General features: G+C 34.8%; 1 protein-coding gene across 1 annotated transcript; it reads left to right on the top strand.

Annotated features, from left to right (window-relative positions):
- The first annotated feature begins 7,703 nt into the window (after nucleotides 1-7,703).
- On the top strand, nucleotides 7,704-13,158 carry LOC127840409 (transcription factor 24-like). The gene is made up of 2 exons (XM_052368823.1): nucleotides 7,704-8,135; nucleotides 12,936-13,158. Exons 1-2 carry the CDS (start codon nucleotides 7,704-7,706, stop codon nucleotides 13,071-13,073), a joined length of 570 nt encoding a protein of 189 aa, XP_052224783.1. The 3' UTR covers nucleotides 13,074-13,158.
- The last annotated feature ends 468 nt before the right edge of the window (nucleotides 13,159-13,626 follow it).

Genomic DNA, 13,626 nt, shown 5'->3' with positions numbered 1-13,626 from the left:
CCGAAATCTCAAGGCCAGATGTGGTCTTGTAAAATAGATGTGTGTAGATACAAATGCTCGTCTTTATTATTGTTTTGCATATCTATTCATACGATACATGAACTCTAACATGGTGTTCGTGTGTCGTACGAAAATATATATTCGCGGGAATTAACTGTGGCCACAAATAAATAAAAACGAGCATTTTGTATCTACAAAAATCTATGTAATCATACCACATCTAGCGTTGAAATTTTGGCTGTTGCTACAAAGAACACTGATTGTTAATGTGATAACTTTATTTTACGAAATACTTAACGAAATTTTCGTTGATTTTGAGCGTTATAGAGACTTTAAATCATTTACAGTGTGTTTTTTTAAACTTTTGTATCTGACCTGAGCATTTATTTCCTGGGTGATCCTTAACATGGGACTTATATCGTGTCAGTCACCAGTCATGCATATTTTTTTTCATTATAAAATGCAATCCCTAAAAAATTACCAGAATTTTGATTCACAATCTAATATCAGGAATGAGCATGTTGGTCTTCACAAGAGATTATATAAAGAATAATCCACTGTTGCATAAGTACATGTAAGTAACATAAGAAGGCTTTTGAAAGTGAACATATCAAACTGATCTCTTTCTTAAAGGGACCTTTTCACAGATTTTGGCATGTATTAAAGTTAATTATTAAATGCTTTATATTGATAAATGTAAACATTGTATCTAAAAAGATCCAGTAAGAAACAAGAATACAATTAAAGAAAGAATTAAAGTAACCCTCCACTGGGCTCAAACCACTGACCCCTGGAGAGAAAGTCTAATGCTTAGACCACTCAGCTATCGGTGCTCATACAATCCTTGTAGTGGCACAAAATATAACGACCGCAACAGAACTCCTAATAATTCAATTGTTTTGCGGTACAACGCTTTATAATTGTTATGCTCCGGATCGAATGATCGGGAGTATATTGTTTTCGGCCTGTCTGTCTGTCATTCTGTCACTGTCATTCTGTCCCAAAACTTTAACCTTGGTTAAAGTTTTGCGATAACTTTTGCAATATTGAAGATAGCAACATGATATTAGGCATGCATGTGTATCTCATGGAGCTGCACATTTTGAGTGGTTAAAGGTCAAGGTCATCATATAAGGTCAAATATATGGCTTCAAAGCGGCGAAATAGGGGGCATTATGTTTCTGACAAACACATCTCTTGTTAGGTTTTTAAATCGTCAAAAGATGCACATAATGGATATTTTAGAGAATGGTAAATGTTCAGTATCACTGTTTCCACGCAAATATAATACCTACGACAAAAATTTGCGAATCTGACATTTTTTTAGCTCACCTGTCACGAAGTGACATGGTGAGCTTATATTATCGTATGATGTCCGGCGTCCGTTTTGCGTGCGTGCGTCCATCAACAATTTGTTTGTGTAGACAGTAGAGGTCACAGTTTTAATCCAATCTTAATAAAATTTGGTCAGAATGTTTATCTTGATGAAATCTGGTTTGTTAAAATCTGGGTTAGGATCGAATTTGGGTCATCTGGGGTCAAAAACTAGGTCACTAGGTCAAAGTTAAAAAAAACTTGTGTAGACAGTAGAGGTCACAGTTTTCATCTAATCTTAATTAAATTTGGCCAGAATGTTAATCTTGATGAAATCTGGGTTGGAATTGTATTTGGGTCATCTGCGTTCAAAAACTAGGTCACTAGGTCAAATCATAGAAAAACCTTGTGTAGACAATAGAGGACACAGTTTTCATCAGATCTTTATGAAATTTTGTCAAAATGTTTATCTTGATGAAATCTGTATTGGGATTGTATTTGGGTCATCTGGGGGCAGAAACTAGGTCACTAGGTCAAACGATAGAAAAACCTTGTTTAGACAATAAAGGTCACAATTTTCATCCAATCTTTATAAAATTTGGTCAGAATGTTTATCTTGATGAAATCTGGATTGGATTTGTATTTGGTTTATCTGGGGTGAAAAACTAGGTCACTAGATCAAATCATAGAAAAACCTTGTGTAGACAATAGAGGTCACAGTTTTCATCAGATCTTAATGAAATATGGTCAGAATATGTGTCATGTTAACATATGGGTAAGGATTGAATTTGGGTCATCTCGGATCAAAAGCTAGGTCACTAAGTCAAAGTTTAAAAAAACTTGTGTAGACAGAAGAGGTCACGGTTTTCATCCAATCTTAATAAAATTTGGCCAGAATGTTAATCTTGGTGAAATCTGGGTTGGGATTGTATTTGGGTCATCTGGGGTAAAAAACTAGGTCACTGGGTCAAATCATAGAAAAACCTTGTGTAGACAATAATGGTCACAGTTTTCATCAGATTTTTATGAAATTTTGTCAGAATGTTTATCTTGATGAAATCTGGATTGGGATTGTATTTGGGTCATCTGGGGTCAGAAACTAGGTGACCGGGCCAGTTCTAGTAAAACCTTGTGTAGATGAAAGAGGTCACAGTTTTCATCACGTCTTAATGACATTTTGTCAGAATTTTTTAATTGATGAAGTCTGGATTGGGATTGTAAATGGGTCATCTGCAGTCATAATGTAGGTCATCTGGTCAAATCATAGTAGAACTTCCTGTAGACGATATGGGTCACAGTTTATCAGGTGAGCGATTCAGGGCCATCATGGCCCTCTTGTATAATTTTGTTAATTTACTTAAACATGAAAAGGTCCCTTTAACCACTTAGTCGAATTTCATCAAATTTTTTAGCGGACTTTGCTGTCGCTCATCAGTCTTGCATGATTAAGTAACATGAGCTAAAATTCACATAAAAGTGAAAACTTTAAGCAACAGCTTTGGTTACTTTTTCGCTCTATGTCAATCATCAAGTTGAAGGCTAGAAATATAGCCCCACCATGGCCTCTTGATATAGATAAACCATTTCTGTCAGTTGGGAGGTTTTCCCTGTACAATTGTGACATTTAATTTGTATAAAGCTTTTAAGTAATTATGTTGAAATTATTCAAATACTGACAGCCTTGTCAGTTTATGTTTATTTATATCACCTTATTAAATTATGACAGTTTAATGGGCCAAAAATTAATGTTAAATGATATAAGCATCTCCCCATGTGGAGGTTGATTGTAACATGCTGGGCAACATTCAATATCTAGGGCTTAAGTTCCTGTAATATGCCTTAACACATATGCATTTAAGGATTGTAATTTAGCAAATTAGGCCTGTATGTGAAGGGAAATTTCCTGCCTGTCATACACTTTGTTTTGCATTGTTCATTTTGTTTTACCAAACCATTTTAATGACGTTCCTGCCAAGGCAAAGTCCTATTCATTTTTTTATCTTGACTGTTTACCTAATTAATGCTATGAAGTTCTAAAATTAATCCTGTATACCTGTACGTAAATTATCTCTTTCCCACTGAGAGGCAAACTGAAAAAGGCTATGTGCAAACAGCATAAAACCAGAACAGCCTGCGAGTAACTCACGGTCTGTAAAGGTTTAATGCTGTTTGCTGCTCATTAATATCTAAGGGTTGAAAATGAAGCCTTTAAAACTTGAATCTATTAAGAAAAGTCCTTAATCAAATTTACCTTTCTAAGGGACTAACAAATACGTAAAAGTACGTATCTAAGGGGTAAAAGGTTATACTTGAGGTTGTTTGGTAAACTTCTGTTTCATGTAATAATATGATGCTTAGAGCAGCTTTACTTTGTTTGAACAAAAATAGTATAATATTGTTAGGTTCAAATGAAGGTGAATTGACATGAGTGTTTTTTTCCTTCTTGAAAGGGTAGAAGTGCCTCACTGTGTACATTGCAACCGGTACGTCACTGCAAGCCATATGCTTATTGATTGTACCAACTATTATAGGGGTATTCCACTACGACCCGATTGCCCACGATTTGTCCCGATTTCCAATTTTTTGAGGTCGGGAACATTCGTAGCTCAATCGGCGAAGGTCCTAACTCATTCGTTGCTAGTCGTGGGTCGGTCGTAAGTGATTCCTGCAACTCGTGAGCTCCCGACAAATCGTGGTCAGATGTAAAACGTGTTTAAAATTTGACCAGGACCTCCAAGACTGAATTTAATCGCAGTTGACTCGTAACAATGTCGTAAGGCGTTACGGGCGTCGTAATGGAATCGTAGGTAATTCTTGACTCAATCGGGAAATCGGTGCTCACGTGATCTGTCTACGAATCAGCTACGACTATGTCAAGACTTTCACGAGTTCAACCCAAGTGAGTTGCGAGCCCGCTAAGATTCTTGCGATTTAGTTACGAAACAGTTACGATTTCCGGAGAATGGGTGTGGTATATTAACAGGGCTTCTCAGTTTTTCAGTCATTCTGTTGTTATGGCTTTGTATGAATAACAGGTAATTTGTTTATAATAAAAAAAAGCAAGGGCAGGGGGAAGATAACTAAGAATACACTTGGTGTTGATGTTCAAGCCCTAGTGCAAATACTACACTGCAGCTGCTCTTCGTCGAATTTCCATTTTTGATTTGGCGCCAAAACAGGAACGGAGGCCTTCTTACACATGTACATGTACACAGAAGAATGTAGGTCACATTGTAAAGCAAGATCAATATCAATAGATATTGGCGCCTAATTCATGAGTGTGTTCGACGAGGTCCTAGCTTAGTCGTGACCGATGTGCATCGTTCGTAGTACAGTCGCAGTAGATTCTTACACATCGTAGTGAGGTCGCGACCATATTCGCAAGACTTCAACCGAACCCACGATTCGTCGTAACTCAATCGTACCAGTGTCGTAACTCAATCGTAAGCTGTCGCGAGTCTTCCCGATTCAATAAATGTGATAAATCTTAGCGAATCGTGGGCTTGTTTTCGTAGTGGAATAGGGCCATTATTAGGATATAATCCTTATAGATATTTCAAAGTTTAGTCATTGAAAGATATTTTCTATGCAATGTCACTCTTAAGATTTATTAAATCTTACAAAGGGATAAATACGTATCTGTCTACATTGCTTTATTGGTTTTAATATCGCCATTTGTAAACAGAACAATATTACCTTTTTGTGTTGTGTTTCTGTTAAAGCCAAATAAGCAAACATTTTCAGTTAATTGAATTGCCCTTTGCTTACGTAAAGATGATGGATATAGCTATTAAAATGAAATAAATGATATTAGAAATACGCATTTGTTATAGCGTATACCGTAATTACTCTAAGTTATCGGACACCCCCTTTTTTAGCAAAAATAATTATTTTTCGCGACTCTTTATTTTCGGACACACGAGTTTTCGTCCGTTATTTGTACGAGCAGATTTGTGTTGTTGTTGTTTTTTTCTCCAAAACGTTGCTTTTCTGGGATACACGTAATTGTGGTAAACGTATATGCACCTCTGGTTAAACCAGCTTATCCAGAAAAAAGTGTGATCATGTTAACCCACTACCGTAAGTACAATTCTGATGCATACCTATGCCGAAATTCACACTACCAAACAAAACAAATGGCCGACTGTCTGCTTGTGTGGTTAATATATAATTATTAATTCCATCGGGGCTGTAGAGGGGGTGTGTGGGTGTAACGCCCCTATACTGGAGTGCTGTTGTTCTAGTAATACATAATATTGTTAATGGAATTTATGCGTTGTAAGCAACGATTGCATGCTTCGCCTTGCATTGAAATACAGAACCGCATTAAAGCCTTTTTATGTGTTTGCGGTAACAAAAGATATACACGTGCCCATTCCGTTCGTGCGTCGGATTTCGTTGCCGCGCGAAACGCAAAACTGGCCATGACATTGTTACTATATTCACCCGCTATCCATTCTTAAACAAAAAAAACAAACAAAAGCGATCAACTGATGGCTAAATCAACCAATGCAATCTTCTTAAAAACTGCGACATTGAATATTGTTTGGTTTTTCACTGACGATCATTGATCCCGTACATGTTCCGTCCGTCTGTTGTCCGTCTGTTGTCCGTCAGTCCTCAATTATTTTTTTGCGATTTCTTCAAAAAAGCTCTGAAGATACCTGGATTAAACATGTACATATAGGGCAATATGCGTATTATTCACGATCCTGGTGTTATGAGATTTAATAGTAATGTCGCTGTTACTTAAAAAAATGTAATAGCTCAAAATGGACATGGTATTCTCATTGTAGATTTTCAATTATGCTGTCAATATCTTCCTTAGTTAATCTGTCCGCAGATGCTAAAATAACTTCATTATTTCATTATGCAATATAATAAACGTACAGATAAAGGCCAATTTTAAATGTGACGCTCATTTTTATTAATACATTTTCAATCACTGTATATTGAAAAAACAACTTTTTATTATGTATACAAAAGTTTCCTTGTAAGAGCTTGCAACAACAGTGTCCTGAATGACGCATACGCGTTTGATAAATGATCATGTACGTGTATTTGGTGCCACAGTTTTGATGAACAAATTCATATGTAACATACGCATTTTGAGAGCATTCGGACCTTTCCGTATCGTTCCAACAGAATGCAGATAAATGAAAGAGTATGAACCTATATTCTGCCCAAAGGTGGGAATATGTATGAAGAGTGTGACAACACTTATTTAATGGCAAATAAGATAAATATTTGGTGTTTGCTGAAAAAAGTATAAATATCAAGAGCACTTAAACTTAACGAGGTGGAATTTTAAGACTGTGTACACATTTGACTATTGATATTATGAAGTTAGTTGGTTCGTATCTGGCCATAATTCATAACTCAACATCAAAATAGAATCGACATAAACACATCATTATTTTTACGTTAAACTTTATTAACGTAAGCATTACTACGCGAGTGCATCTGTCAAAATGTGGAAAGAACATACGACAAGACGCACGTATTTTACATTTAAATCCGACCTACAGTTGCGATATGATTTAATTGCACTTCGTTTCATAAATGTCTCTAATGTTAATAATGATTGATAAATAATTGGCCTGCCCGTGGGAGAACGAGGGCGGAACTACGCTTTTCTAAATTAATCACACATCAGAACTAATTGTCTCGTGCTTTTGCGCTTAACGTCATTTTTATGTATCATTTCACGGAATTGTTTCCATCGTAATTTATATTTGGTTCGTCTGCCATGCTCGATCGTTTGTTTTCATTCAGACTTCCGGCTCGCTTTTTTGTTGTGCGAAAACAATTGTTGGTGTCGGTTTACCCGGGTTGGTTTTCAGGACGTGCTTGTTTTATCCGAAGGGAGTCGACAGGTTTCTGCGGAAAAGCAATGTCTGGAATCGAACAATAGAAAAAAAAACTTTTACAGATAATTGGGTTTCTATGTTACTGTTATTTATTAGCGCAAAAACGTACGAGACGAATATATTTAAGACTTAAAATATAGCTGTATTGTTGATTGGAAACTGAATGTCACCACAATATGTTCTTTGCTATATTCAAGTATGTTTAAACAAGAATTTATGTGCACAAAGGCTTACGTAACAATAACGCATTTGTTTTAGATGAATGCGCATTGTGGAAATAAATGAAAAAATATTGTTTGCCAAATGATAAATTTTCGAAATTTTGAGAAAATAAAGCGTTTGCGTTCAGATGAACGAAAGCTATTGAAGTTTGGTTAATTTGAACTCTATAATAATTATCAAGCATTCTTTAGTTCGTGCTGGATCAAACTGAAGAAATCAATATTATTTAAGAACACTTTTTATTAAATCATAGAAAAAGCAAACAACGGTTCGCACTGTTCGGTGTATAGCTTTGAAATGAACCAAGAACGCTTTGATTTTTCATCATCGTTTTCAAACGTCCAGCCGACAAGCAGTATTTTTCAGCAGTTTAGTTCCGGAAGTTACAATTTTAGTGCGATATCTCCGCTATCGGATTTCAATAGGCCATATTCCCGCGGCGAAGAGGTTACGCTTTCCAAACAGTACGGGATTTACCGATCACCAAAGTGTCGCGGGAGGCCGATCGCAAACAACGCAGCGCGGGAACGCTCCCGGGTGAAAACGCTGCGGACGGCGTTTCTGGAGCTCCAGAGATCACTTCCGGCGGTCCCACCGGATACGAAGCTGTCTAAGCTGGACATCCTTGTGCTGGCGACCACGTACATCGCCCACCTGATGAGCGCTCTTCAAAACGACGGGGATGTGTCGCACATATTTGCTGCTAACGGCTGTATGCACCCGGTTAAGGTAAGTTCGTATTTCTCTCCACTTTATCTTACTTGCCATAATTTGTATTCAGACCCTGCATTTGGTATTTTTTGTATCCCATATTGATTTTTCTGCAATTTTTATTTAATATTGTCAAGTGTGCAGAATTATCTGCAAATGACTTAAAATTAAATACCGGTAAATACAGATTATTAAGTATCTATTTATGCATGATTTCTGTTTACCGTCCGTAATAAAGTTGGAAATAACGTGTGCATCGTAAAGGAAAGTTTAAGAAAAGTTAGTTTGACAAACCTTCCCTATATGCTTATGATGATGTTACTGGAAATGAAAAATATATTTTTGGCGTGAACACTTAAAAGTCATCACAGCGGTTACCTCTCTAGCGGTAACCGCTGCAGTCACAAGTCGGAACCTGGAAAGTTTACTGGTTTTGAAGCTTTTTCTAATTTAATGCAAATTCGTGCGATTTGCTAAACAAATGTCATTTTATATATGGTGTACAACAAAAGATGTTGGGCATATTGGATGTAGCGAATTAAAATCTTTTTAATAGCAATAATGTTTGAAACATTCCATAATTGCGTGCTGTGTAAAGGCGGCATGGATTTGTACGAGCAGTTTTCGGGGCCCGTCAGATCCATGCGAAGGAGTAGGGTATTACGGACACGTTCAGGAATATTCTGTCAGAACGTAGGATTTTTTAAGCGAACTACTACTACTGCTTCTACTTCTTCTACTACTACTAATACTGCTGCAACTGCTACTTTATTACTACTACTACTTCTTCTTCTAATAATAATTATCATAATCACAATGATAATAATAAAACACATACAATAATATATATATATATATATATATATATATATATATATATATATATATATATATATATATATATATATATATATATATATATATATATATATATATATAATGTGTTATTGAAGACAAACAGATAAAAAGCGACTGCAAAATAATTTGCAAAATGATTTTGTTCTCATATTTAATGTCCATTTATATATTAGAACATGAGTAATATCTTATTTCTGTTATCTGGGTGCATGATCAACGGGGTATTCAGGGGTTTACACATGGGCTGGAAAGAATGTAAACACACCGTTAATAACTCTATTTTTGTAAATATCTCAAGTTATTGACATACATTTGCAAACATCTTTAGTGCATAAAAGACAGTTTTACATGCAGTTTGTGCAGATTTAAGAATAAATCCTTGAATACCTCTGAAAACGGTGCCAAAATTTCAAATTGCGTACTGCATAATCATATAAATGAATGCGTCCTACATATTATTATATTATTATTAAATAAAGTAATTCTACTGTATTTTACATTGCCACAAGCAGCATAAAAACTATATTTTATGCACTAGTTGAAATTCTTAAGAAAAATCATTTTAAAAAGTTATTTGGAATAAAGCACCGCTTACCATTGTGTTATCGTCCTTTAAAGTTTTATTGTGAACCCCCACAAAGTCACGTGATTGTCATAAGAATGGGTCAAATTATAATTAGCATTTGAGAGAGTTGCTAATGATTTACATATGTGCAATAAATAGCTTTATAAAAGCAAACGCAACTGGACGATTGTTTAATACTTTGGAAAAGTTCATGGCTTTAATTGAGGCAAAGGCGTTTGTTCATTATGTACTCACGTTTCATAGTGCACACCTGTATTAAGTACAATATATATTCATATTTGCCCTTTATTCTTCTAGGTGTGTTAGCCTTCGAAACTCTGAAAATAAATCAACATTTTGGATGTGCATGAGAGATACTTGCACAAATAATCAAATATTTAACCCATTTATGCCTAGTGGACTCTCCCATCCTTCTAAATTATATCAATTTATTTCCAAAATTAGGGATGTCTAGTATATTTATTTCTATATTTACAATATTTCTTACATAAATTCCTATAAGCAAACAGCGCAGACCCTGATGAGACGCCGCATCATGCGGCGTCTCATCTGAGTCTACGCTGTTTGCCAAAGCCTTTTTTCTTGAAAACTTGAAAAGTTTTTATTCATAATTTACGGGCGTAATTCTGTCAACGCGCTCGTAATTAGCGAACACAAATACTTGTAAAACATATGTTGATGCTGAGAATCATTTTTGTCCAAAGCATTAAAATTTATGAATAAAATATTTTGTTTCTTTTAAGTAAGTTTTTTTTCCCACAGATCCGGTTCAAAGTGTATGTTAATGTTCTTCATTAAAAAGGGAATAAATGAATAAAAATAAGATAGAATTAAGAATTAAAGAAAAAATGATAAATAAATAAATAAAGAAAGAAAGAAAGAAAGAAAGAAAGAAAGAAAGAAAGAAAGAAAGAAAGAAAGAAAGAAAGAAAGAAAGAAAGAAAGAAAGAAAGAAAGAAAGAAAGAAAGATAGAAAGAATAAAATAAATGAGAATAATAAATAAATTAAAATATTAAATAAATAAATAAATAAATAAATAAATACATAAATAAATAAATAAATGAATACATGAATGAACGAACGAACGAACGAACGAACAAATGAACAAACGAGCGAGCGAGCGAGCGAACGAACGAACGAACAAATGAATTTATGAATAAATGAATGAATGAATGAATGAATGAATGAAAGAATGAATGAAAGAATGAATGAAAGAACGAACGAACGGCGAACGAACGAAAGTACGAACGAATGAACGAAAGAAATAAATTGACTGGTGGAAGAAAAATATAAAAAATAATGCTGGTCTGTTATGACATAGGTACTTGGCGAATGCAGTTGGGTGAGAAGTGAGGTTTGCACGGCACAAAACCCCTTTAAAGCCTCATTTTCTTGCTTGGCAGTTTCAATTCCACGGTGGTTACCCCATTTAAATGCCTTATTTTCGTATTCCTTCACTTGCTTGTTTAGAGCTGTATCCTATTAATTCGCGATATATAACGCCAGTGATTCATTCATTATTAATTCATAATTTCCCACTTGCTGTTTTAATGGGTTTTCTGTTCATTTATATATTTTTTAATTTGGAAAAGTGTATTATAATATAAAAACATTAATTTCTAAATCATCTCTGCTTATAACATCGTGCACTTAGGATTATTGGAGGAAATATAATTTGCAATCTGTACAAAATTCCGAGACGCGAATTACTTTTACGTAATTCAATTATTGCAATATTTTTTTAATTTTATGTATAAGTAAACGATATACGATTTCATCGTAATATTATGATTGTAGTGATATTTTGCATATTTTGGAAATTTGAGAATTTTTGAAAATTTTAATTTGTAAAACCATTGGTAAATTTTTTGGTCGGTACCAAACTTAAACTACATTGAATTTCGTGTCATTGGGAACACATATGACTTGAATGATTACATTTTAAGTTTGATGGTTTAAGTGTAAATCGGTGACTCTTTGAAAACCTGGGTCTGAACGGATGAAATTAATGTTTTGATAAAAGTGTATGTGTATTTTAACGATTTCTTCAATATTTTTTTCTATAAGAAACTTTTTGGGTTCATTTTTTTCTAAAAGCATTTTTTTTTTCAGACCTGAAAAACTGTGTTCAAGAACAACAATCTTCAAATGCCTCATCGCTCTTTTTATGTTATACATTTAGTTAATTTCGCGATTATTGTTAATATAATATAATGGAGCCAAACTGGTCAAAAATAAAGCCTGGACGACCGTACAAAAGTTTCAGGTCGACACAATCATTATTGTGGGCGGGGTTAGTCGAAAGAAACAACTTGTTTCCGCATAAATCAATCTTCGTACACATCTAGATGGTTTAACAGTTACTTGTTCACTTAGTTGTATTATCGCATTTTCTTTGTGCTCCATCATGTCTTCAAAAGATTTATGCTTATATTATTTAATGTAGAACTGCTTAAAAGACGTTAATCATAATAAATCTTGAAGTCTGCATGTGCAGTCATTTCTGTCAGTTTATTAATTATTTAAAGATTTTAATGTTAACCCGTAACAACGAGTGTCGATCGGCGTGCGGTTGACACTATATCAGTAATTGATCATTTTCTCCATGTAAATATTATGACATTGAGATGAATAGGTCAAAACAATTTAAACTTGCTGTTGTTGTTTGTCGAAGTTTTTAGTTGTTTCCGTTATCTTAAATATATGTGTAAAGGGTTATTGAAGATACTTCGGAACGTTTGAGACTATTTGAGTTCTCGATATATAAATATACATATAAAACGCATATTTAGAAATATCTTAACGTTCAAGTAAAATGTATCGCCGTTTTGTGAAAAACTGATGCAAACAGTATAAACGGCCGGTGAACATTTGCTCTGCCTCATTTTTGAAATTAATAGACATTTCATCGGCTAATTTACTCAACGCAATTGTTGAGTCGGTCCCTGTCTTATCGAAGTTAGTTCGGAATATTTATGATACGACTGAATTTTAAGCTCACGACGTATTTCCAAAAACAAGGGGCATGTCAAAATATTTAACATAATAAAGACGCTGGAACGGATCAATCGATATATGGGTCGCGTTCTTAGAAAACTGGGCATAATGCATGTGCGTAAAGTGATAATCAGGGACGACACTTTCCGCTTTAATGACATTTTTTATTTAATGAAGTCTCTTCTTCGCAAAAATCGAATTTAGGCGGAAAGTGTCGTCTGTAATTAGCCTGTGCGGACTGCACAGGCTAATCAGGGACTACACTTTACGCACATGCATTAAGCCCAGTTTTCTCAGAACGCGACTCATATGTCAAGAGAACTGTATAATAACTTTCTTCGGGATCTGTGATACGCTGAAGTTGTTTTCGTTTCAGAAATGGCCGATGCGAACACGACTGTATGCCGGGATTCTCTCAAGCACTCTACCTCACGGCCCGGATACAGACGACAATTACCACTCACCGGATAAGGCGTCATACAACTGGTCACGTGACCCGTGTGCCTTCAATTAAAACACAGCCACCATAGATGTGAATATATAATACTGATGAATGTTAACATTTACTTCCATAGGAATATGAAACCTGTTTATGCAAATTGTCCGCAGTTGTGAGTTGCATATTAATTGTTTGACATAAGGACTAGTATTTCTTGTGAAATATAGTAGATATTGACATTTTATAATGGCTAGTATTGCTTATAAGATAAAATAGATATTTATAACAAACGCGAGATTAAGTATTTTATTTCGGAATCGCCTGAAATTCATTCAAGACTAATAACAAAAGGAACACTTTTCAACTGATGAAAATTATATCGCCCTAGTGTAGTGGAAACGGTATCTGCATGGCGACCGCTTGGTCAAGATAATGCTTCCTTCCTTAGGAGCTTTCTTTAGATCTCACTCTAAAGACACAAAGTACTGGTTTTACCCAGGTAATGGACTTAAGAGTTTTGAATAATTTATTTGGTTTTGACTAATGAAAAGTAGGTCTTATTCCGAAGGCCTTCACTACAATAACAGTTACTTAAAGGGGCGTTTTTCACGATTTGGTAAATTGACAA

Source organism: Dreissena polymorpha, chromosome 8, assembly GCF_020536995.1.
Source record: "Dreissena polymorpha isolate Duluth1 chromosome 8, UMN_Dpol_1.0, whole genome shotgun sequence".
NCBI classification, from domain to species: domain Eukaryota; kingdom Metazoa; phylum Mollusca; class Bivalvia; order Myida; family Dreissenidae; genus Dreissena; species Dreissena polymorpha.
This window is presented reverse-complemented; position numbering and strand designations above follow the sequence as displayed.